Source organism: Clupea harengus, chromosome 12 (assembly GCF_900700415.2).
Source record: "Clupea harengus chromosome 12, Ch_v2.0.2, whole genome shotgun sequence".
NCBI lineage: Eukaryota > Metazoa > Chordata > Actinopteri > Clupeiformes > Clupeidae > Clupea > Clupea harengus.
Genome location: NC_045163.1, coordinates 23,832,763 through 23,859,430, shown reverse-complemented (window position 1 = coordinate 23,859,430; position 26,668 = coordinate 23,832,763). Strand labels below are relative to the sequence as shown.

At 48.0% G+C, this 26,668-nt stretch overlaps 1 protein-coding gene across 2 annotated transcripts in view; it reads left to right on the top strand.

Annotated features, from left to right (window-relative positions):
* Window positions 1–26,668, top strand: part of nr6a1b (nuclear receptor subfamily 6, group A, member 1b) — a 115,610-nt gene that overhangs the window by 85,077 nt on the left and 3,865 nt on the right. The window contains exons 1-8 of one of the 2 annotated variants that reach the window (XM_012839843.3): window positions 2,260–2,807; window positions 14,441–14,671; window positions 19,055–19,110; window positions 21,246–21,412; window positions 22,855–23,085; window positions 23,400–23,654; window positions 24,132–24,253; window positions 25,659–25,811. In XM_012839843.3, the coding sequence (XP_012695297.2) occupies window positions 2,792–2,807; window positions 14,441–14,671; window positions 19,055–19,110; window positions 21,246–21,412; window positions 22,855–23,085; window positions 23,400–23,654; window positions 24,132–24,253; window positions 25,659–25,811 (1,231 nt within the window). In that variant the 5' untranslated portion in view covers window positions 2,260–2,791. Of the gene's footprint in view, window positions 1–2,259; window positions 2,808–14,440; window positions 14,672–19,054; window positions 19,111–21,245; window positions 21,413–22,854; window positions 23,086–23,399; window positions 23,655–24,131; window positions 24,254–25,658; window positions 25,812–26,668 lie in introns of those variants that run through there. The other variant, XM_031577688.2, reaches the window with a different exon arrangement.

Sequence of the window (26,668 nt, the reverse complement as noted above, 5' to 3'; positions counted from 1 at the left end):
AGAGGTGAGGAGACCCCTGGGGTGTGTTACCTTGGGCAGTGCGATTAGCACAGAGCCTTGTGTTTGCTCTTGGTAACAGGCCTGCGCCTGTTCAGGATCAATGCATCTGATCAGTTTGCCTCTGGCTACCCCAGTAAGCTCCCCATCCAGCTTAATTCTGCACAGACACACCAAGGCCAGAGGTATTGATCACAGATGCGTGCTTGCACACACGTAAGTACACTTCCACACACACACACACACACACACACACACACACACACATACACACACACACACACCACCTGTCCAATCACTCTCCTGGATCACTCTTCTCCTTCTCCTCTCAGCCTGTTTTATATCACTTCTGTGATCCTTTTTCATCCTTTTCGTGAGTCTCTCGCTCTCTCTCTATACACACACACACACACACACACTCATACACGACCTGTCCAATCGCTCTTCTCCTTCACCCTGTTTTATACCACTTCTTTTTTATCACTTCTGTTGATCGCATACTTTTTCATCCTTTGTCTGAGTATCTCTCTCTCTCTACACACACTCACACGCACACAACCTTTCGTGATCTCTCTGACTTCGATGTTCATGACGCCACTCTTTTCAAAGCCTTGCTCGGATGACACACTGCTTTTGTGATGGAGTCGTGTGTGTTGAAAAGCAAAACTTGCACTCTGTCTAAATGGCACACAGCTTGACGGTACTCACAGCCGATGGAAGATAACTGCGCTGTATTTGGCATAAGAAGTCATGGAGTTACACACACAGTCACCTCTGTCAGGCAGACCCCCATAACCCTTACATGGCTGCAGTATCACTTTCAAGGTCAGATCGGCCATCGCCGGGGCCGGAGCCGCTTGGTTGAATCTCCTTTGAGTGGATGAAGGGCCACCCACCCAGGTCAAGGGTCAAGTGTGACCTAAAGGCAGCCCAGTAGGGGTGATCAGTGATAGCACGCTGCTGGCGATAAGGCGTGGTGGTTGTCCCCCTGATGAAATGCTCTGAGATTTAAACCTGAGTTGATGCTGTTATTGACTGCTACGCTTCCATCACTGTTGCGTCCAGCACAAAACCAGTCTGTTGATTACAGGACGAGACACTTCACCCTGTGGCCAAAGGACGGTGACATTCCTCCTCGGACTGTTTTATTCCGGGGTCTAGGTTCTTTCCTATTGGTCCAGAGGGGTGTCACGTGGTCCCACTGATAATAATAGTGGCGAAAGCCATCGTTTGCAGAAAAGGCAGTTGCTTTTTTTCTTTGTTTTTGAGACTATTCCCACTCTCAATGAAGGCTTTTACTTACCTTTTACAGTCAATCAATCTTACTGTGCTAATTAATGCAAGTTAATGAAGTAAGGTTGAATGCCCACAGTTGAAAGGCTCTGTCTAACAGAGCTGGTTTTCAGGTGGTACTTCTTTATACAATCTTTTGTACTGCTGACAAGGACTGTAGGGTAACACAACATGTGTTAAAGAACTGGTGTTGAACTATCAACACGTCATTACTTTTTATTTATTTACATCCACATGAGGCCTTTCCAGTTCATATTGTTCACCAAACACAGTGATGGGAACTCAAGCTACGGCATTGACTAACCTCCAGAATCCTTCCCCTTACACCTTGTTATTATTTGATTTGTTCTCGACAGTGCTTGCAACCACCGCGTGTATTTTGTTCATTTGTGGTCTTTAATGAGGGAATCGGTGCCTCAGTATGCAACAAATGAATGGTCATCACGATTAAAACACGCTTTTCCTCGTTTGAAACACCACAGATGGTTATGACTGCTCTCTCTCTCTTTCGCTCTCTATCTCTCTCTCCTTCCCTCTCTCTCTTTCTCTCTCTCCTTCTCCCTCTCTCTCTCTCTCCTTCTCCTTCTCCAACTCTCTCTCTCTCTCTCTCTCTCTCCTTCCTTCCCTCTCTCTCTCTCTCTCTCTCTCTCTCTCTCTCTCTCCTTCCCTCTCTCTCTCTCTCTCTCGCCTTCTCCTGAGTGCTGACCAGAATTTTTACTGAGACCCCTCACCGCTATTAAACAAATTAGCCCTCAAAAGTCCATTAGCGCCCGGGGCTCCGGCGGATGTGTGTGGAGATGCACAGGGAGCCACTAATGAGACTATTTGTTGACGTCACTGTTTGGGCTGGGTGCTAATCCTTGAGCACACAGTCATCCTGTAAAGGGTGTTTTTGTTTTTTTTGGGGGGGGGGAGGTGTATCATAGTGGGGGAGGAGGTAGAGAGAGGAGGGGGGTAGAGGGGAGGGAGAGAGGGAGGGAGGGGGAACTGGGGGGGAAGAAGAGGGGTAATTTGGGTGGAGCATTGTTTGAAAGGCTGAGAGAAATAGGGGGCAGTTAAATTTGAGATAACTAGCCTCTGTCCTCCCTCGGCCTTGCCCCCCTCCTCCCCACGCCACCCACCCACCCAATGAGCTGCGACCTCAAGCCAAGCCATGACCCCTGTGCTAGAGTCCAGCAGTCACATGACCCGCCTGTAAACCGACCTGAGGGGGCCGTCCTCTTCACAAGACCAGGGGTGAGAGAAGGAGAGGTGCGTGAGATAGAAGCTACTGGGAGAGAGTGTGGCTGAATGAGGCAGTGAATGAGAGAGACAAAAAGAGGCTGTTAGATAGTTCCAGTAGATAGAGGAAGAGGTTGTTTTTTGATAGGCGAGTGGAGAGGAGAGTCATGAGGCTTAGTGTTTCTCTCTGGATCTAGTCGTTTCTAGTCGTTTCTCAGGCCCAACAAAACAGTGTGGATGGTTGCCAGGTGACTCTCTGGCAGGCTAGGACCAGCATGAAATGGATACATGGGATGGTAAGAAACCCTTCATGGGAAATTGTGTGTGTGTGTGTGTGTGTGTGTGTGTGTGTGTGTGTGTGTGTGTGTGTGTGTGGTGTGTGTGTGAGAGAGAAACTAGAGAGTGAGTACATGCATATGTGTGTGTTTGTGATTATAGAAGAATTTGAAAGGGTAGGATTGGTGGGTGGGTGGATTTGTTCAGTCATTTCTTCTCCTTAGTGTACATTCCATTTGTGTGGATAAGGCGGGAGGATGGTGAATTAAAAGCCACATTTGTACATGACTGCTCGTTGGCGATGATGGTGATGAACAGGCTGGTTTGCAGGGAGAATGACTGGACTAATTAACTACAGAGATGTAGGTTCTCATGGCTGTAATCAGATGACTTTAGGCTGATGAGATGTGTGGGGCTCTGAATGAGCCTTTATCTCGCTGTCTCTCTCTCTCTCTCTCCCCCCCTCCCTCTCTCTCTCTCTCCCTCTCTCTTTTTCTCTCTCTCTCTCTCTCTCTCTCTCTCTCTCTCTCTCTCTCTCTCTCTCTCCCTCTCTCTCTCTCTCTCTCTCTTAAATTCATATGTGCCAGTCAGTATGAAGGAAGCTCCTGCTTTTGGCCTTGAAGAGAGATTACTCAATCAGCATTACAGGCTCAAGGCATGGGGCAAAGGTTGTCAAATATAAATGTACTCATCACCAAGATATCAAAACCGATTTATTCTCTAAATGTAAAGAGTTTTTTTTTTCTCCTTTGCTGAGTTTATGATATGTGATGCTCCCATTTAAAGGGCACATATGGTGATTTAAACAGGAAGAGCATTGCTATGTGATTTGGTTGTCCATTTTAGAGGGACAGAGAGGATGAAATGGTGAAGCTATGTACTTGTTGATCTGTGTGTGTACATGTGTACCCTCGCGTCCGTGTGTCAAGGATGTAATGGTCTGTGTGAAGCGGAGAGATAGGGAGGGTGAAAGAGAGTGGGAAGTATTGGGGTTTATTTGCGGCCTGTGTCTTCTGGGGCCCATCTGGAAAAGGTTTTTGTCTGCTGGCAGCAGTGTTTATGTGCTGCTGTGGGGGTCGGGGTGCTCCCGCCGAGCACTGTAAAATCCCCCGGGGCTTATTGAGACCCACAGCTGGGCCAAATCTCCACGCCGGGACCCCTCTCTGGGCAGCTTCTCCCTCTCCCCCTGCACTCCTCCTCCGCAGCCCAGCCCGGCCCGGCTCGACCCGAACCCCACCCACGCCGCCTTCCGGACCCCTCTCGGCCCGCTCCCAAAATCCCACCGTTCTCCTGTGAAACCGTAACCCTGCCACAGTTTACACTGCGGTCGGCCCCCGGACGGTTCCTCAGCCATGTCTGTGGTTGTTATTGTGAGAGTGGCTCTGGCTGCTCTTGGCAGCCTCTCCCTGTTGTTTTGGGCGGCGAGCATTTGTTTTGGATTATGAGCATTTTGCGTAGAAAGTCTCCCTCTTCTCATTTACGCATCTACACAAACCCACAGGAACATTCTTTTCTCTCGTTCTCCAGAGCTGGGTTTTCCCCACTACGCATGGTTGCTCCTCACAATTTCCTGTCTTGCGCTAAAAACGGGGGATGTAATGTTGGTAGGTTGACTCCTAACAGAGTTAGTTTTCGACTGTATTGATACTCTTTTGTTTGGCGAAATAAATAAATAAATTGGGGGTTGCATTCCCCTTTTCGAGTCGACATTCTTTTGACTGACACACAGAGTTGAATAGTTTGGGCCCTGCTCTGTTAGTTTTTATGTAAATGGAAAACCATGTGTGCTCATCTCTCAAAGGGGGCCTGCCGCTGTGCCGTGAAGCAACCGTTTAGCAAGACAGTGTTGAGTCGCCTTTCAATCAACCAGCCCCCCCCCCCCCACCCCCTCCCTTCCTTCCTCCATGCTCCACCCTGGCCACCTCAGCTCACTTTCTTATGCATGCGACCCAGTGTTAGTCTGAAATCCATCTCTGTGGAGGTGTGGTGGGAGGGAGGTGTGAGGGCAGCCTGCCTCATCCCTTCACACAGTAGCAAGACCATTCTCCTCCATGCCCTCCACCTTCCTCCACCGATCTCATCAAGGGATGCAGTGAACGGGGAAAGAACACTTTTCTCTTTGGAAATATTGCTGCTTGACCATCGACTTGGCTGACTTATCTTGAACTGCTGCTGGCTGAGCCCATAGGCATATATAGGTGTATGGCTGAGCCTCTCCTGTCCTCTCCTCTCCTGTCCTCCACCCCCGCTGCTCCCATTCTGTGTCGTGTGTGTGTGGGTGTGTGTGTGTGTGTGTGTGTGTGTGTGTGTGTGTGTGTGTGTGTGTGTGTGTGTGTGTCATGTGTGCGCCTCGGCTGCCTGATAACCTTTGCAGTGGCAGCCAACGTGAGGGCCTTTGTCTCAGCTGATAAAGGGTTAATTCAATGTAAGCCTTTCATTTAATCCCCTCTTGTGTGTGTGTGTGTGTGTGTGTGTGTGTGTGTTGGGGGGAAGGTAGCTAAAGGTGTGTGTGTGTGTGATTGAGGCTGTGTAAAGATCAATATCCACGGAAAGAAACTGGAAGCGCAGTGTCACTGTAATTCATCACATACTAAAGCGCGTTGAAAAGCAAAACTGCTTTCATCTGGCCGCTGCTATCTATCTATAAGCTTCCCTCCTTCAGCCCAGCTCCTTCAGCACAGCTCCATCACTCCTCCTCTGGCCTGCGATTCTTCTGAATCAGAGAGGGGTTTTATTAAGGCAGAGACAAGACAAGAGCTCTAGCACAGCCCCACCCCTCCCCCGCTGTTCACACACCCTCCCCCCCCTCACAAACACACCACCTTCACCAGCATCTGTCATCATCACACTAAAACAAATGGACTGCCTGGGCCACATATCGGCCTTTTTCCTATTTTCTCGCTGCCAACTTATGGAAGCAATTAAACATTTTGTTATGTAATCACTGTCAACACTGGATAAACTGCATTTAAATACGCTCAGTTGCTAACAAGGAATCATGACCATTTGCTAATCGTTGTTAGCTTGAGCAGTTGTGTTGTGTTGTTCCTAAGAAGTGGCAGAAGTGGGACCTCATGAAAGTGAGCTATTGCTGATGGACTAAATTAAGACGTGGCCGTCACTTTGAACCTCCTGGCTTTTTATCTCCTCTGTAGAGAAGCCCTGGAATGCCTAGATCAGGAATGCCGGGAAATAATGCCTTGCTGTCTCTGCTGAGTCTTCAAGGACACACACACACACACACACACACACACACACACACACACACACACACACACACACACACACACACACACACACACATGCAGAGAGAGAACTCTCAGTGGGAATTCCGGGTTGGAATGCAAAGTGTGGAATCTGCTCTGCCGTAAGTGGCTGAGGGACCAGAGGATCAATGGAGCTTCCCTGTCATGTTTGCTTCGTTTTCGTGGATGCCCACTTTGCCCTCTCCTTAATCATTTAGCATTGATCGTGTGGCCAGGGGTTCAGGGCAGAGGTTGCCAGTTGGTCGACATGCAGTGTGGGTGAGAGGTGGGGTTAAAAAAAAAAAAAAAAACAGCATTAGACCAACAGCTTGTCATGCAGTACAGTGCAATACAAACAGAAAGAAATGCACTTCATAGTCAGGGCTGCAGCGTTGTTGTTGTTTTTTTTACCAATGAGAATGCCCTTGTATTTATCGCTTAGAGTCGAGATTGTGTTGCGCTATGTTACGCCTCTGAAGCGCTAATCTGTCCCGCCGCATCTCTGGCCTCGGCATCATTAACACGTTTGAAGTCGGAGCCTCTGCGTAATCAGCTGAAGCTAATGACACGGCCCGCTAATGTCTTAATAAGATAGGGGCTCACAGGAGGGGATGGTCGATGCACTGAGCCATATAATCCAATCCAGCGCCAGCACGGATCGGGACGGAATGAGGTCCCTTTGTGTGTCGTTTCTGGGCGAGGGCTCCGAGATCATCAGCTAACGGATTAAGACGAGAGCCGCGGCTGCTGCTGCTGCGGAGGAGGAAGGCCCGGCTTAAACGGCGGAGATGAAAGCAAGCGGATTGACGTCCAACCGTTTCCGACCTTCAGGAGTGTGTGTGTGTGTGTGTGTAGCGAACTCTGTAGCCCACAGTGAGTGGAAGGGCTGCGATGGGCTGCTTTCATCTGATGAATTGACAGAGACTGAACAGATTGCCCCTGATAGAGTGGGAGGGAAGGTCTTGGCACGTGTTTGAGTGAGACAGCTTCTCACCATTGGCCTTTATTTGTGCCATTTGAATAAGTTCAGAGGAAAAACTATGTCAGGGTTGTACCGGTGCCAATGTTGACATAACACACTGCCAGCCTTTCATAGCTGCATAATTGTGACTGTTAAAATTGCATCATATGTTTTTTTTTTTGGTCAATTTGTCAAATGCAAAAATATTGAGCTGCCACTTTGTTCCCGGGCTCGTATAAAAATGCGATTGGCTCGTGCTAAACTGGATAAACTTTGATTTATTGATTATTCCCCCCGAGCAGTGGTGTACCATCGGCTGATCTGCCTCCTTAATAGCCGTTCCCAGGTCAGCAGAAGCAACTCGCCACACCAAATGCGGAACCCCTTCATTGAGCCGCTTTTAAAATGCCTGAGTTGCATTTCCTGATTGCTTTAAAGTTCGGTATGGCACCCAGGCTGACCCCGGCGGAAAACAATGTGGCCCTTTTAATGGGCTCTGGGGGAGGGGGCTCGGGCCGGGCCGTAAAACGCCCCTAGAGTTCAAGATGAGGTTGAGTGCTGGCCAGGGCATTGTGGCTCCTCTCACACTCGACCACAGCTCAGTGATTTAACACAGCTGTCACAAGACCTTACCATGACCCTGCTCTCTCTCTCTCTCTCTCTCTCTCTCTCTCTCTCTCTCTCTCTCTCTCTCTCTCTCTCTCTCTCTCTCTCTCTCTCTCTCTCCCTCTCTTTATCTCTCTCTCTCTCTCTCTCTCTCTCTCTCTCTCACTATAGTCAAAGTCACATAGCCTTACACAAGCCCCAAAACCACTCTCAGAATGCAGCGTAATGATATGTTTCCATGTGGACATTATGACGTCACAGTTGGTTGCTATGCAATGCCCCAACGGTGCACCAAACCAGAGGTGGAAGGGTGTGACGCAGGGCGGGGGAGTGGAAATCCACTCATTTGTTTAGTGTGAAACATTATTAACATATAACATATTTCAGGATGCATAATAAGAAATAAGCTTTTACTGATGTAGCAGTTTACAACCTGATGACAACGCTAATGAAACACTTTTTTTAAAACTCCTTTGTACCTCTTAACATACCCGAATGAGTTGGTGCATCATGCAACATAATAATTAACCTTTTAATTAGTAGGAAAACTTTCAAAATGACTCTTGTTAATTGTTAACTATTTCTGTGGTGCGAGGACCCTGAGGCAGAGAGCTGAGGAAATGCCAAGCTTGACTGTAGCGGGTGGGTGTGGAGGACCCTGAGGGCAGGGGACTGTAGAGGGTGGATGTGGATGTGAAGGACGCTGAGGACAGGGTCAGGGGACTTGACTGTAGAGGTGGATGTGGAGGACGCTGGGGGCAGGGGACTTTTCGAATGTGAGGGGGAGACCAGCGGGATTTACTAAACAAAAAAAGGCAATGGAGTCAGTCATGTCATCAGAATGGTGTGGCTCCGAGCACAGGCGGTGGCGGATCCTTTTGTTCAAGCCGTTGAAATCCTGCCTGCTAACCTACACACACACACACACATATCCTACACACACACACACACACACACACACACACATAACCTACACACACACACACATAACCCCCACACACACACATACACATAACCTACACACACATAACCTACACACACACACACACACACACACATAACCTACACACACACACACACACACACACACACATAACCTACACACTCACACACACATAACCTACACACACACACATAACCTACACACACACACACACATAACCTACACACACACACACACACATAACCTACACACACACACATAACCTACACACACACACATAACCTACACACACACACACACACATAACCTACACACACATAACTTACACACACACACACACACACATAACCTACACACACATAACCTACACACACACACACACACACACACACACACACACACACAAACACACACACATAACCACACACACACACACACACACACATAACCACACACACACACACATAACCTACACACACACACACACACACACATAACCTACACACAGGGAGCAGATAGGAAGAGCTTTTCAGGTATTTACTAGTGGAGAGGCGAGTTCCCATCAATGGGCGTGTGTGCTGCAAGAAAACGATAGTTTTGTAAAATGAATTCTTCAGTTCCCAAGGCTTAATGAACCCATTGTGATGTTTCAGAATAGAGATGAATGGGGTTTTGGTGTTTGGCACACGTCTCTCGAGTGAGGCTGGTTTCCTCCTAGTAGACTGTTGTTGTTTGTTTGTGAAAGTTGGCAAAAGCATGTACACAGTAGTTTTCAAACATGATTTTTTTTTTACTTCCAGTAAAAAAGGCTTAATGGACATATTGTGGTTGTTGGAATAGAACTGAATGAGCATTCAGCACGAGTGTCTCATTTCAGAGTAATGTTCTGGTAGCTCCATAGTAGATTGTTGGTGTGTGTTTGTGAAATTTCAGCTGTTGTTGCTACCTCCTGTCCCCTGTCATTGATAGGTCTGTTAATCTCTCTTCAGGGGAGTAAAGGCCAACAGCATTGGTCCAGATTTGACCACCCCTTACCCCCCCCCCCCCCCAACCTGGCTCCACACACACCTCACACAGAATGGAACCTGCAGCCCCTGGAGGCCATTTGCATGTGAAAAGCACGGATGGGTTTTTGCTCTCTTCTCCCCAGCGGATCTTTCCAAGGCTTTACCTCCAGCAGTTCACCCTCGGCTCCCCTCGTGGCTCTCTCTCTCTCACACACTGTGAGTCTCTCTCTCTTTCTCTCTCTTTCTCTCTCTCTCTCCTTCCCTCTCTCTCTCTCTCTCTCTCTCTCTCTCCTTCCCTCTCTCCCCTTCCCTCTCTCTCTCTCTCTCTCTCTCTCTCTCTCTCTCTCTCTCCCCCTCTCTCTCCTTCTCCCACTCTCTCCAGTTCTCTTTCAAGGCGAACACATCACCTCTCCACTCTCCCCTCCTGCTCACTCGCTCTGAGTGGAGGTCTCTCTCTCTCACTTCTTCTTCTTCTTCTTTTTCTCTAAATGGGATGAAGTGATTAGAAACCCAATTGGGACGATGGAGGAGTGTGAGGGTAACCTTGGCACATGACCTGCCCTGAATTTTAGCACCCTTATGTCTTCCCTCTTAACCACCTGAAGCGTGCTTTTAATTTACCTCCTGGTCTTTAACATTGCCAGAGGAGACTAGCTCAAGGATGAGTCGTTTCCACCAAGACGTGTTTTTCTTTTCTTTTTTTATCATTCCCTGTTCAGTAGCATCTAAATCTTCGTGGGTTGCTTAGGCTGAATATACTGTAGATTGACGGCCATTTTAAAGTACAGGTTCCTCAGCTTTGATGAGGTCATTCATGCCCCCTTTACCTTAGGAACTGTAACATGAGTTAGTTCAGGCTGAAATGTCTTGACATCCAGGAAGTGACATAATGCCACATGTCCACTCCTATCCAATGCTGAACACACCCCAAATATAAACCCAAAGACATGTGGTTGTGCTTTGTGGTACAAGTTAATTCCATTTATGTCATACGTATGGAAGTTTTCACTCAATGCTAAGCTGCAGGTCGTTACCTTGCAGAACATGGCTGTTCCATCTGCTGCTAAACAATGCGTTTCCACCAAGGTCACAGCAACAGCTTGGAGAAACATTAGACTGTGGTTAAAAGCACATTTAAAAAAACACCCAAAAAAACACCACTGAACAGAAGTAGAGACATGGATGTTTCTGTGTTTATAAAGTGAATTTCAGTCTGAATGTGGAGAACTCCCTGATGGTGCTCAGGCGGGGCTGCAGTGGGATCCGTGGGATCACAGATCCCAGTAGTGTCGTGACCATCAGAGCGTAGCACACAGCTTCCACTCTTTTCCCTCTCTCCAAACACACACACACACACACACACACACACACAACCTCCACGCACACACCCGCATACACACACACACACACACACACACACACACACACACACACACACACACACACATACACACACACACATACACAACCACACATACACACACACAAACCCTCTCCACACACGCCCATACACACATCCTCCAAACACAAACACACACACACACACACACACACAGAACCACACACACATACACACACATCCGGTGTGATGAGCTGAGCTGGGCTCGTCTCTGTCCATGGAGACCAAGTCCATCCTCTGGCCCATTTAGCTGCTCGCTGACCTGCAAGCCCCAACACAGAACACACAGTGCTGTCTGAATCATCAGAGAGTCTAAGCACCATCCCCCTCATCTCTGAGCTCATCCCCTCATCTCTCTCTCTCTCTCTCTCTCTCTCTCTCTCTCTCTCTCTTTCTCCCTCTCTCTCTCTCTCTCTCTCTCTCTCTCTCTCTCTCTCTCTCTCTCTCTCTCTCTCCCTTTCTCTCTCTCTCTCTCTCCCTTTCTCCCTCTCTCTCTCTTTCTGTCTCTCTCTCCTTCTCTCCTTCTCTCTCCCTCTCTCTCTTTCTGTCTCTATCTCTTCCTCCCCCGTGGAAAATAGACAGAAGGTCAGAATTTTGCAGGGGTGAGATACTATAGCCGAAGATGATGATGGTGATGATGATGATGTTAGCGGTGATGCTGGCGGGGGTGGATGGGAGATATCTGCGAGCTAATTCTCTCTGAGAACAGAGGCGCAAGACCCAGGCTTAATTCCCCCACTCCTGCCTGGAGGATTTAGACGGCAGAGGAAGGTTGGAGGGATTATGTCATTTAAGAATTCACACCACTCCTATTTCCAACACTTTGAGCCGCTTCATCTTCCCCGAAGAGTGTGGACCAGTGTGGAGGGTGATTAAGATGGGAGACACACACACACACACACACACACACACACACACACACACACACAATCGGCATCAGAGGGAGCGTCATACATGTGCTCTAAATATAGGCCCTTTGAAGGCAGTAATTGGTATGCATGGTATGCGTGCTCTTCAGCAAGCGTTCGTTCATTCATTCATTTATTTGGATCATCCAGGTCTCCAGCTCTGTCCACTGGCTGCATCTAAATCTATTACTCAATGGCTGGATTTTCTGTCAAGATCAACAGAAACAACTAACATTACAAAGGAGAGAAGAAGTTGAATAGATACAGTAAACAACAGAAGATGTTTGTTTTCATTGTAGTGTAGGAGAGACCAAATCAATACAGCGCAGTGGTATATTTTGAGAATGTGATATGCAGTGTAGTTAAAAAATATATAAACCTACAAGTACTTGTATCTAAACAGGATATCATTTCCTGTAATCCTGTGCATGATACATTATACATACAAATACAGCATTAAACATATCCCTTTTTTCAAACATTCAAATTTTTTGACTTAACTAGTATTTTTGTATTTTGACAGCCAAATCTCCATACCCACCTTTAATTGACTTGAAAGTCTGAAGTTAATGAAGTCAAATTTGAGTTTAGTGTGCGCTAGACTGACAAAAATAATCTCCTGCACCTACTTCAGGACCACACGTAGCCCACGCGCTTCACTCGCACTCCGGTGTCCTACATCACAAGATTACCCAAGACTGATGAGAGAGAGAGAGAGAGAGAGAGAGAGAGAGAGAGAGAGAGAGAGAGAGAGAGAGAGAGAGAGAGAGAGAGAGAGAGAGAGAGAGAGAGAGAGAGAGAGAGAGAGAGAGAGAGAGAGAGAGAGAGAGAGAGAGAGAGAGAGAGAGAGAGAGAGAGAGAGAGAGATTTCTCTAGGTTCTCTAGCAGCAGGGGCACGCAGGGCTCTCGGCAGCCATCTTGTCCCGGTTATAGGACCCATGTTGGCACAGATTGGGAGCTGCCAAGCGCTCGCTGGGTGACCACGGATGCCAATCCCAGTACTTGGTAGGGGTCTGGCTGAGTGGTGACCCAGTCCGCGTGGCTCGAGCAGCTTCTGAGTGAATTGGCAAACTTAAAAGTAGGCTGGTGCAAGGTAACTTTTCTATGCAGTGCAGACACGTGTGGTTGTGTGTTTATTCATGAAACTTCAGGCAGGCCTTTTCATTTCCACATTTATTAAGTACATTTACAGTTGTGTACTCGACAGAGGCCTGTGTCCTAAGTGAACTAGAGTGCAACACCAGCTGGACAGTATCCCATCTCACCCCACCCCACCCCACCCCATCTCATCCCACCTCACCCCACCCCATCTCACCCCACCCTACCCTGCAGCTTCTAGTGTGTGTTCCCTTATTCCTAATTTTCCTACGTCATCAACAAAGTATTTATCTACCTCTCTCTCTCTCTCTCTCTCTCTCTCTCTCTCTCTCTCTCTCTCTCTCTCTCTCTCTCTCTCTCTCTGCCTCCCATTCTATTGCCCCCCACCTTGCCAGAGCGTAACCTTCACACACCCCGTTGTGGCCCACGAGCTGTGATGCCCTGGTGCCTCCCCAGTGTGCTTTAATGTGCCCTTAATTAAAGCACGGCCCGCACCCCAGAACCGACCCAGAGCACCCGCAGCCATCACACTGAGCTGAGGAGGCGCTGGAGCAGACACACACACACACACACACACACAGAGAGAGACCCCTCAGCCACATGTTTCCCCCCCGCTCTCCTTCACCTGAAGGGCAAGACGGGCTGTTTCTGGTGTGGCATTTATAGGTGTCACCCCTCCAGGCCATGCAGGCTGTAATCTGGAGGGAAACATGGCCGCTCATGTGAAAAGGCTTGCAGTGCTGTGAGCAGAGACACGAAATGAGGAGCACGTAAAAAGAAAAACAGCAGTTGACAGCTGAATTGCTGCAGATTCACACTTGCACGTAAACGAGCATGGCAAATGCACACATTAGGGTGTGTGTGTGTGTGTGTGTGTGTGTGTGTGTGTGTGTGCGGTGTGGGGTTGCTGCAGCAGCTCTCCTCTCCCCTCCCCCCTGGCCCTGGGCCCCACACGCCCCTCACGCCTCACTCTCCCTGGCGACCGTGTCCAGGGGTGGGTGCGGCGGTTTGCCAGGCGGCGTGCGGCTCAGCCTGATTCTGTCGCCGCGCTGTGCGCGCCGTCTCCCAGTCGCCCCCGATCCAATGTGACAGCCCCTTTCGCTCAGAGCAACTCGGCCGGCGTCGGCACAAAATGGAAGCGAAGGGAGCGGAGCAGAGGGGAAGGGGAAGGGGAAGGGGAAGGGGAAGGGGTTCGTGCACAGAACAGGGAAGGAGAGGGGGACACAGCATCAGCACCAGCCATGCAAGTGCTCTGGGTCTGGCTGTGGGTTTGAATGTTGTTGCTCACTGTGATGCCTGACGGCTATATATGGGTTCATACATTGCACTCAAAAATGTCATGTACTAGTTTCATGTACTAACTTTCTCTCTGTATATTTTCTCATCTCTCTTTCTTTCTTCTGACTCCTATCCTCCTCTCCATCTGTCCGCTCCCTCTCTCCTCTTCTCTTCTCTCCTCTCCTCTCTCTCTCTCTCTCTCTCTCAGATGATCAGGCTGACCAGCGTTCCTGCCTCATCTGTGGCGACCGCGCCACAGGCCTGCACTATGGCATCATCTCCTGCGAGGGCTGCAAGGGCTTCTTCAAGCGCAGCATCTGCAACAAGCGCGTGTACCGCTGCAGCCGCGACAAGAACTGCGAGATGTCGCGCAAGCAGCGCAACCGCTGCCAGTACTGCCGCCTGCTCAAGTGCCTGCAGATGGGCATGAACCGCAAAGGTAAGTCACAGTCGCAGATCCTACCACTGCTACCAGCACAACAAGCCAGTGGTTTAAGTCACAGTCGCAGATCCTACCACTGCTACCAGCACAACAAGCCAGTCGTTTAAGTCACAGTCGCAGATCCTACCACTGCTACCAGCACAACAAGCCAGTCGTTTAAGTCACAGTCGCTACCAGCACAACAAGCCAGTGGTTTAAGTCACAGTCGCTACCAGCACAACAAGCCAGTCGTTTAAGACACAGTCTCAGATCCCATCACTGCTACCAGCACAACAAGCCAGTCGTTTAAGACACAGTCTCAGATCCTACCACTGCTACCAGCACAACAAGCCAGTCGTTTAATAAGTCACAGTCGCTACCAGCACAACAAGCCAGTCGTTTAAGACACAGTCTCAGATCCCATCACTGCTACCAGCTCAACAAGCCAGTGGTTTAAGACACAACATCATCAAACATGTTTGCAAGCAAGAAGGTTTGTGAATAAGTGTAGATTATTGGAAGCACCTGAAGGAAAGTGGGTGATCTAGTTTGTGATGAAAGCATGTCAGATTGGAGCTGCGCTGTGGGAAGACAGGAAGCGCAGAGAAGCCCGAGGCAGGAAGCAGCGGGATGCATGTAGGGTATCCGCATGGAACCCAGATTACATCACAGGTTTGTCCAGAGGAGGACAGATGTCACCGGCGTCATGCCAGATCCTCAAATAAGGCATTATTCTTTACCTGATGAATCCGTCCAGAGACAGATCCTCCAGGTGTGTGTGTGTGTGTGTGTGTGTCTCTGTGTCTGTGTCTGTGACTGTGTGTGTGTGTGTGTGTCTTAATTCGAAAGAGGATTATGATGCAGCCTGACAGGTGTTGGCCTGAATAAATCTAAACTACACACACCTGAGAGGGCTTGGTTGTGGGTGGCAGTCAGTCACATTTAATCTACTTGATTGGATGATACTGGACCCCTGACAACACACTCTCACACACATATATAGATACACACACACACACACACACACAGTCTTTCTCATTTTCTAAAACTCAGGTTGACATCAGTTCCGCTGTCTGTCACAGAGGCTCATTGAAAGGGACACTGCTTGTGATCCTTTCCTATCCTTCTCTCTGCCACACACACACACACACACACACACACACACACACACACACACACACGTACACACACACACAGGTACGTACACCCATGAGCATGCACACACACACACACACACACATAAATCTTGTATCCCACCTTCAGTACCCCAGATTACATCTGATTTCTCGTATGAAGTATTTGATCAAGCATTGATAAAATAAAACATTGCACAGATCATATCAGATCATTCAGACAAGATAGCCCCTCCTTCTTTGGGAAGGGGGGGGCGCATGAATCCCCTCCATATTCCAGCACAGATCGTCCCTAGCTCCACACACTCATCCGTCCGTCCGTCTCCACGGCGATTTCCAAGCCTCACTCCACATGTTCTGGCTTGTCATCATCAGGCCCTCTGTGGGCGCCAATGTACCGCCCGTCGGCACACCTCATCGGGGCCGACAGGTGTGTCTCGGCAGCGGAGAGGCGCCGATCCGACACGCTGCCGCCCGTAATCAAAATTTCACCCCACATCTCAGCACCCAACCGACCAACAACATCCCTCTCCCTCTCCCTCAAGCCTGATAAGGGTGTTTGGGGAAATACAAAATGGGCCAGCAGGTTTATATATTTATTTGATGTGGTTCAGTTTTGATCCTGGCCTCCTCTACGGGGAACTGGAGAAGGGTAGCAGAGAGGGAGGGAGGGAGGAAAGAAAGAAAGAAAGAAAGAAAGAAAGAAAGAAATAAGGAGATGGAGAGAGTGAGAGGGAGATGTGCGATATGCAAAGTTGTCGATAGCGATCAGGCATTTGATTAGCCATGCTGGCGGAGTAGAAGGAGAGGATAACGCCACCCCCGCCAAATCAGACACAACATCTGAGCTCGCAGGCGATCAGATACGAACGCAAGCACGCACCAACAACACACCACCGGCAGGTAGCCGTCCCAGTAACATCCAGAGGCATAGGCTTAATCCACTTAAGGTGTGAACACACTTCGATTAGAAGACAGTGACCATGACGTACCTGGACTAGTGTTACACCAATAGCTGCCTCCAATTATCTGCCCCCCTCTCTGTTTCCTTTCAAGGAACACGGGGGGTTGTGGGTAATGCAGAGGAGACTGGGGTGTGTGTGGCTTTGAAAGACTAAACGCCCGTAGGAGGATCCCCTTTTGTGATTGTTGTTGAACTAATAAATAATATGCCGCTGGCCTAGTTCTCTCCTATAGGAGTTTAAACCACTGCAGTGGTGGCCCTTAAGGGGACAGGCATTCCTGTTGGACACGCGCACACAAACACACACACACACACACACACACACACACACACACACACAGAGTATATCTGCACATGTATCTACACACGCAAATATGCGAACACGTGCGCATTTATATGTCTGTGGGAGTTTTTGCCTTCCTTTCTGAGTCGACACATATGGCCTACGGCTCCCCCTAGAGGTCAGAGCAGGGACTGAATGAATGCGAGTTCAGTCATCAGGAAGCAGGATTTCTGCCCCATTTTCTCACTGCTCAGCCATTTTATCAGCCTCCCTCCCACGCCCTCATCCACAGCCACATTCATTCCCTTCATCTAGTTTATACACAATGGGTTTCAATTTAAATGAACACCCAGTTAAGTGACTACTAATACTGCAGTTTTTTTATGTAATATTCAGCCTGTGGCATTAAGTGATGTTAGTAGCATTAGTATACATTATGAGCATATTCCATAGATCTCCTGCTAATGTAACAACAACCCTCCTCAGAAACATACCGCATTCTCTCTTTCTTATTATCACTTTATGAAGAATTCCTTTTTTTGTGACCGACAGCATGGATTGTGCATTTCAGCCTGGATTTGGCTACAATTATTTTTGTGGGATGGGCATGGTGTCCTAACTGTTAAAAAACAGTCCCCATATATAGAGTGCTAGTTTCAGCCTTTATAGTTCTGAGGTGTCCCACACCAGAATGACTCCATAGTGAGTCTATGGTGAGGGTAGGGTGTAGCAGCAGGATTCATTATCTTGGACATCTTTGATGTTTGTAACTTTATTTTGTCTGAATCTCTCAAAAATGACGTAATTTCGTAAATGCCTGTTCCTCCATGCTCTCTCTCATGTCTTTCCGTGTACGAATACTCAAGCCACCTCTCAAGAACAACAGCTAATACCACTTAACCAAGTTTCATTTAATTGAATTGAATTGAATTGAATGTTAGATGAGGATATAAATGGATTTACTTTCATCTTTGATTTCATCAAGATTGTAAGGACATACAAGTACATCATCAGGACATTCTGTTTTAAAATGGCAAAAACGCTCAGGCATGACCGTGTTGGAGAGATGTCTTGAACACCTGACGGAGTGCAGAGATGTCTTGAACACCTGACGGAGTGCATGACCGTGTTGGAGAGATGTCTTGAACACCTGACGGAGTTAAACGCTCAGGCATGACCGTGTTGGAGAGATGTCTTGAACACCTGACGGAGTGCAGAGATGTCTTGAACACCTGACGGAGTGCAGAGATGTCTTGAACACCTGATGGAGTGCATGACCGTGTTGGAGAGATGTCTTGAACACCTGACGGAGTGCAGAGATGTCTTGAACACATGACGGAGTGCATGACAGTGTTGGGAGAGTGCTGTTTGATTTCTGCTGCTCTGTGCTGCCCCCTGCTGACAAACCGCAGAATTAATTGAATCTGTCAGACAATCGCAAAGGCCTCCAGATTTCTGTCAGTTAAATGTGTCCCACCTTCAGATGTTTTTAAATGGAAAATGGAAAATAAGGTGTGTGCACAGTCTGTTGGTAAACAGGTACTGAGAGGATTTCAGTATTAAAAGCCACACAAGCAGGCCCATGCTCTGCAACAAAAGCATGTTAGTATGTGTGGCCATCGATACTGTCAGGTTTTCAACACTAGAGGGCGCTCAGCCTATTCCGATGATGGGAACCTTCATCATTAGTTCCTAATAGTGTTTCTGCTCCTCTCTGAATCTAAGCAGCGACGCTAGGCAAAACTTCTCAAGGGGGTCGGAGATTTATGAGGGGTATGAATATTGTTTAGGAATTGTGATAGATAAGAGGGTCATTCCACATCAACCTCAATATTCGGGTTGAACACCTGTATATAATCCTTTGTGTGCCGCAAATGTAAAGCCATGATCAGAGTGACAGTATTATGTCATCTCTCCCCCGTCCTTCTGTACATCTCTCACTTTACTCCTCTTTTCTGTGTGTCTCCCATCCCTCTCTCTTCCTATCCCTCTCTCTTCTGTCGTTCTTCTGCCGCTCCCAGCTATCAGGGAAGATGGAATGCCAGGAGGAAGAAACAAAAGCATCGGGCCAGTCCAGGTAAGCCCCAAGCCCCGCCCGCTTCTAAGCACCACATCGCCATCTCCATCTTCTCCCCACTCCTCCTCTCCTCCCCTCCTCCTCTCTCCTCCTCTCTCCTCCCCTCCTCCTTTCTCCTCCTCTCTCCACCGCTCACCCCTCTGCCACTTTAACTCCAATTAGGCATCCTTCCTGCTAACGGTACTACAGCGTGTGAGTGTGAGTGTGAGTGTGAGTGTGTGTGTGTGTGTGTGTGTGTGTGTGTGTGTGTGTGTGTGTGTGTGTGTGTGTGCGCGTCCCCTTCAGACAGGGCAACAAAGTGCAAGCGCAAAGATGGACAAACATGTTTCCCAAAAGAACGCGGCGAGCATTCTTCAGGAAATGGATTTGAAGTGTCTGTGCTGTATGAGGGTTTTGTGCTGAGCTCTACAGCGCTCTTCTTGTCTTCCCACTCTGTCTTCTTCTCGCCACGAGTGGTGTCTGCCGGCGAGCGGGGTTGGGGAGGGGGGGGGGGGGGGGCGGAGGAGAAGGGAAAGAAAGAGGGAGCTTTGTGTGTGTGTGTTTTCAGCGGAGCTTGTGTGGCCTTCAGAGCTGGCGTTGAAGGCCACACTGATTGATCAGATCGATGGGGAGGCCTTTGATATAGTGAAAAACCTGCCTGTCAAAGCCTGTAACATGCTGGCAGCGTTTTCAATGCCTTTGTTGCCAGTCATCTGTAAATTTTTCCCCATTAATGGCTGAGTTATTTATGACTTGCACACGTTTAACACACGTTTATCTCCTCCGCTCCCCACTCCCCTGCTCTCTCTCTCTCCCCTGCTCTGTCTCTCCCCTGCTCTCTCTCTCTCCCCTGCCCTCTCTCTCCCCTGCTCTCTCTCTCCCCTGCCCTCTCTCCCCTGCTCTCTCTCTCTCTCCCCTGCTCTCTCTCTCTCCCCTGCTCTCTCTCTCTCTATCCCCTGCTCTCTCTCTCTCCCTGGCTCTTTCGCCCATGTGGCATGCCAGATTTGTTTTCTTAAACTGCGTGACATCATTCCGCAGTGCTCGAGAATCCTGGCATTATGTTCTCCCTCCCGCTGTATGTGCTTCACCAAAGAAGCCGAAGCATTCAGACATCGCCTCGCCTCGTCAGCCTCGCCTCGTCAGCCTCGCCCGCACCGTGTCCTTGCGTCTCTGCTTAAAACCCGGAGCCCCCCGAGACAAAGCAGCGCTGGCCCTTGCCTGTTCGTCATTATACAAGCCCTGGGTTATCTCATTAGACCTAATCTCCATTCTGCCCGCCCGCACATTGAGAAAGTAATCAGACGCCTTTCAGATGAACGAATAGAACGGAGAGAAGAGAGAGAGAGAAAGGACGTTTGCGAGAGGCGGCAGTGCAGGGTTCAACGCTTCGCACCGGGGCCCCATGTGAGCCCTGCTGCTTGCCTCCACACACACACACACACACACACACACACACACACCCACACACACTCACACACTCACTCACTCACTCGCTCACACACACACACGCTCACTCACACGCTCACTCACACGCACACTCACTCGCACACACACACACACACACACACACGCTCACACACACGCTCACACACACGCTCACACACACGCTCACTCACACGCACACTCACTCGCACTCACTCACACACACACACACACACACACACACACTCACATTCACACTCACTCACTCACTCTGTGGACACCATATTATCTTCTTTGTTTATCTACAAATACTGTGTATTGATTTTCAGCCAGCCAGCGATTGCTTGTGAAAGAGAAGCCATACCACTCTGTGGTACAATTAACAAAAACCCATAAGGGGAAAGCGGCTACAATGCCCTACCTCGTTCAAGACACCACCCCCCCCCCCCCTCCCCCCTCAACAGTGAATTCAGATGAAGTAATAATAGCGGTAAATATCAACTGGCCTCAGCTGATGGAGGAACCAGTGCAGAGCAGGATGGAGGGTTTGCACTCTCAGTCTTATTGTGTTCAACATGGAGAAAAGCAGCTGGCAAAATCGGGTGTGTGTGTGTGTGTGTGTGTGTGTGTTGAGTGAGTCATGTGGAATGTCTGTCTGAATAAGTGATGTGGAAAATGGAGCCATTAACAACGGCTTCCTCCTCATCATCCTCCTGTTTCTCCCCTGGCCGTAGATCTCGCACGAGGAGATCGAGCGCATCATGACTGGCCAGGAGTTCAAGGAGGACGCGGTACTGGCGGAGCACACCTGGAGTAATAACGGAGACAGCGACCTAAGCTCCCCCGACAACGGGGTCTCCGAGGGCAACCATCCCTCCCCCATCTCTACCTTGTCCTCCAGGTAAGGAGTGGGATTTTTATGGGAAATAACAAAAAAGAAATAAATCTAATTAAAATCACTAGACCCAAAAAGGGGTGCAAGGCGAGAGCATTCAGATGAGTAACATCTTCCCGTGTGGACAAGTGAGTCAGAGCTCCCTCATTATACTTTTGAGGAAGGTGTTGTCATCAGTTCAGTTCAAAGAGAATCTGGACAGTTGTTATCCCAATCGGCAGAATAGGAGAGCAGAAACAATAAAAGAAGAATCTGAAGGGGAAGGTAAAATGAAAGTAAGAAAAGAAAGGGAAGGGGGTAGCACCCTCCCCTCGACACACACGCACGCACACCCATTTTGGGACTTTCACACTTGGTGATAATTGTTATGTAAGCCAATTAAGTGGTGAGATGTCAACTGTATTCACTTGACAAAACATTCAATTGACAAAATGCAATAAAACACGGTCTGGTTTTCCCAGGAGTCTGTTAGGCGTGTTGTATTCTCTCACTGTGGTTTAGGCCGTAAACCAGCCAGGACCGCGCTGTGCCCCGAGACCGCACCTGTGAACCTCAGCCCCAGTGCGGCTCCCTCCCCAATGCCAAATTCACACCAAACCTGTAAACAAGCGGCGTGCCGATGGTCAGACACCACAGCCTAAAAATGCTAGTAAAACCTTGCCGCCACGTGCGCCGCCGGCTGCCAGTCAGAATGTGCGTCGCCGTGGAAACCGCGGTGGGGGTGTTTTCGTTCCTGGCGTGCTTGCGGGATCTGCAGGCATGCGGTGATAACCACCGCGGCAAACGGACCGTTGGGGGCTGCTGGGGGAGCCCATCTCAGGGTCACCACTCCTGTGACCCCCCCCACCCCCCCCCACCCCACATGGACTCAGGGTCACCTCTCCTGTGCTCAGTGACCCCACCTCTCACTGTTCTTACATCAGTGCGGCTGAAAGCTCCGCAGCTGGTCACCTGGGGAACACACTGACACTGCAGAAGTGGAGGACTTTGTTTTGACATTTTTTTTTTTAATAGATGCCACCTCAGCCATAACACTGGGCTGAACTGAATATCCTGGCAATAGATGTCCTTGTTTGCTACTGCGTACGCCTGTCGGGTGGAGAAAAGGAGTGTTGACAGTCGTCATGCTTTCAGAATGTGCTTATTGCCACGTCACTGCATGTATGCAAGCTACAATACAGAGAGGGGCACAATATATGAGTTCATTAAAGGTCAAAATCATCCTCTTAACCACAATGCCTTCGCTCTCGCTCTCCCGCAGGCCCTCGTTGAGCTACAATAGAGAGAGGGGTTCAACACATTATTTGATTGAAGGTCATAATCATTCTCTAACCACAATGCTCTCTGTTTCTCTCTCTCTCTCTCTCTTTCTCTGTTTCTCTATCTCTTTTTCTCTCTCTCTCTCTCTCTCTCTCTCTTTCTCTGTTTGTCTCTCACTTCTTCCTCAGCCGTTTGTTGGAGATGAATGGCTACTCCACCACCTACAGGGACCAGTACATGGGCACACCCGTGCCCCCTCACTACCAGTTTCTCCCGCACCTTTTCGGCTACAACACCCAGACTGGCATGCTGCCCACGCCCGCCCGTAGCCTCTACCCACAATCCCAGACCCTGGTGTCCCAGCTGGTGGCAGCAGAAGACCTGGCACCTCTGGGCACGCCCATGCTGATCGAAGAAGGGTGAGATGATGATGATGATGATGATGATGATGAGGGTGTCTTTAAGTGGAACAGTGTTGGGTAACATGCCATTGCTGTCAAAAGCCAAATAATTGAAACAAAGATAACCTAGTTCTCAGTTGTGGCCAGAGCTTTTGTTTTAAGCCAAATGAGAAACTAATTATTAGGGTGGAAACATATATATTTTTTTTATTATTATTAGTTACAATGCTAAAACAATGCTTTCCCTTATTCTCTCGCTTTCTGCTTTTCTCCCCCCTATTTTATTTAATTTATTTTGCCTACGGGCCTCTCCTGTCTTCTCCTCCTCTCAGGTACCGCGTGACTCAGGTGGAGCTCTTTGCGCTGCTGTGCCGGCTGGCGGACGAGCTGCTCTTCCGTCAGATCTCGTGGATCAAGCGTCTGCCCTTCTTCTGCGATCTGTCCATCGAGGACTACACGCGTCTGCTCAGCGCCACGTGGCAGGAGCTCATCCTGCTGGCCAGTCTCACCATCTACAGCAAGCAGGTCTTCGGGGACCTGGCCGACGTTACCACCAAGTACACCCCCAGTGATGAGGAGCTGCAGGGGTCAGTCCCCCCCCCCCACACACACACACACACACACACACACACACTTCATTTAAAGGGATTTAGCTTGAGGATATAGGTGTTATTGAGTTTCCTTTCTGCTCTTATATAGATTTGGAGAAAGGGCAGTATGATGTTGCTTCCCTTCCTCTCACAGAAGGAATTATAGTGATGTCCAGTAATGATGTTTCCTGATGTCAGATTATTTCCACACGAGACAGAAGACTCTTCTGTGGGTTACTGGCCCTGTGGTTGGGTGGGAGTGGGAGTGGGAGTGGTAGTGGGCTTGCTTTGGGCTGTTAGCAAGTCCGAACATATATTTTGCTTTGTAGTAGAACAAGCCAGGCATTTAGGGGCATTTCTAGCCAGGGAACAGATGTTTCTGTTGTAGCTCATCCAATGTTAAAGAGAAAAACATCCTATTGATGTATTGGTTGATTGATTGGCGGTTTAATTGGATATTGATTATTTGCTCAGGTTTGGCGAGGACAGCATGGAGGTGATGGAGAGGCTCATCTGCCTCTTCCGCAAGTTCCACCAGCTGAAGATCAGCAACGAGGAGTACGCCTGCCTGAAAGCCATCAACTTCCTCAACCAGGGTAACCGTCCGCCTCCCAATCTCTTGACTCGTGTAGCTGTGCTCGCGAGCAGCACACCCAAATAAAAACAAGAGAAAGAGCACCCAGTCAGCAGTGTTTATGTTCCCCAGAGGACTCAGTCCATGACCCTTCTGCCAGTAAGGCAGGCATGGTCTGGAACTGGTACTGTACAGTCTTAAAACATCCTGCTCCTCAGCCTTGGGGCACCGGTGGCTTAGGTACAAGTAATCAGTGGTTGACAATTGTGTATATGTATATTTATTTGTATATACATATACACATAGACACAAGGCCTTCAGAGCCCGGTTAGGGTGACATAAAGTAACCAGTGCCAAAAAGCAGGCAATCCAGCCATACTCACAAACACTTCCTGTGTATTGTCCCCTGCTGTCGCCTGCATATTCAATTGTTATTAACCAGGAAGTTGATTAAGTGTGTTTGGGTCCATGATAACTGATCCCCCTTCAGCTCCATACCCCTGTGTGATTGCGTGTGGGATAGATAGATAGATAGATAGATAGATGTATAGATACTTTATTAAGTGTGTTATTGCGTGTGTGATAGATAGATAGATGGATACTTTATTAAGTGTGTGATTGTGTGTGATAGATAGATAGATGGATACTTTATTAAGTGTGTTATTGCGTGTGAGATAGATAGATAGATAGATAGATAGATAGATAGATGGATACTTTATTAAGTGTGTTATTGCGAGATAGATAGATAGATAGATAGATGGATACTTTATTAAGTGTGTTATTGCGTGTGAGAGATAGATAGATAGATGGATACTTTATTAAGTGTGTGATTGTGTGTGTGATAGATAGATGGATACTTTATTAAGTGTGTGATTGTGCGTGTGATAGATAGATGGATACTTTATTAAGTGTGTGATTGTGCGTGTGATAGATAGATGGATACTTTATTAAGTGTGTGATTGTGCGTGTGATAGATAGATGGATACTTTATTAAGTGTGTTATTGCGTGTGTGATAGATAGATAGATGGATACTTTATTAAGTGTGTGATTGTGTGTGATAGATAGATAGATGGATACTTTATTAAGTGTGTGATTGTGTGTGAGATAGATAGATGGATACTTTATTAAGTGTGTGATTGTGCGTGTGATAGATAGATGGATACTTTATTAAGTGTGTGATTGTGCGTGTGATAGATAGATGGATACTTTATTAAGTGTGTTATTGCGTGTGTGATAGATAGATAGATGGATACTTTATTAAGTGTGTGATTGTGTGTGATAGATAGATAGATGGATACTTTATTAAGTGTGTGATTGTGTGGGATAGATAGATAGATGGATACTTTATTAAGTGTGTGATTGTGTGTGTGATAGATAGATGGATACTTTATTAAGTGTGTTATTGTGTGTGTGCGTCCCCTCGCAGACATCCGAGGCCTGACCAACGTAGAGCAGGTGGAGCAGCTGAACAAGCGCTACTGGTACGTGTGCCAGGACCTGACGGAGAGCAAGTACCCACACCAGCCCAAGCGCTTCCCCGAGATCATGATGTACCTGCCGGAGATCCGCTGCATCGCAGGTCAGCTTGCCCACAGCACAGCCCTCTGAACACACACATCCAACCAAAACACAGTCACACAGGATCAAAATACAACCCCCGTCAGATGTCTAATCCTGTCATGTCCAGTGGAATAGCAAAGCCTCGTTTACATTATTGGTAATGACCAAGGTTGTCTCCTGGGTTCATCAATGTGTCTCAAGTCAATAGCATCTACTTTGTATGGCACCTTTCACAGTTGAAGCTCAGTTTCACAGACTGAATACAGATAAGGACCAATACAAGGAGACTGCCATAGAAACCACAGAAAGATCAATCAAGTTTAAAAGGAATAAAATAATAAAAACACATAAGAGTTCAATAAACCATTAAAGGAGTTAAGCAATACAAAAATGGCAGTAAAAGCATAGAAGGAGAAATTCAAGAGTTAAAAGGTGATATATAATATTAATTTCTCAGTTTCTACTAGTGATGACCTTCGTCAAAAAGCTGTTTTCAATCTGGCCTTGAAGATTCTTATTGTATCTGAAACTGAAGTTGATTAGATACAAATTTAACATCATAATAAACTGTTATGCCATCAAATATTATGCCTCTAATTTTAAAGTTTGTATGAGATTGTTATGCTAAATTCATGAGAGTACATAATATTGCAGAGTATCCAAGTCAGTAAGTGTTACCAAGGCTGAATAAGACTGTTTTTCATAATTAGTCCTGTGATGCTCAGTTTTGGACAGCTACTCCAGGTTTTTGGCTAGGCTATTCCTTCACTATGATGGTAGCCATGCTTCCATCATATGCCCAAGCCTTCCTCTGCCTGACAGGCCTGTGCGATGGTCTGTGCTGGGATGTGACAGTGTTACTGTTTTCTTCCCCTG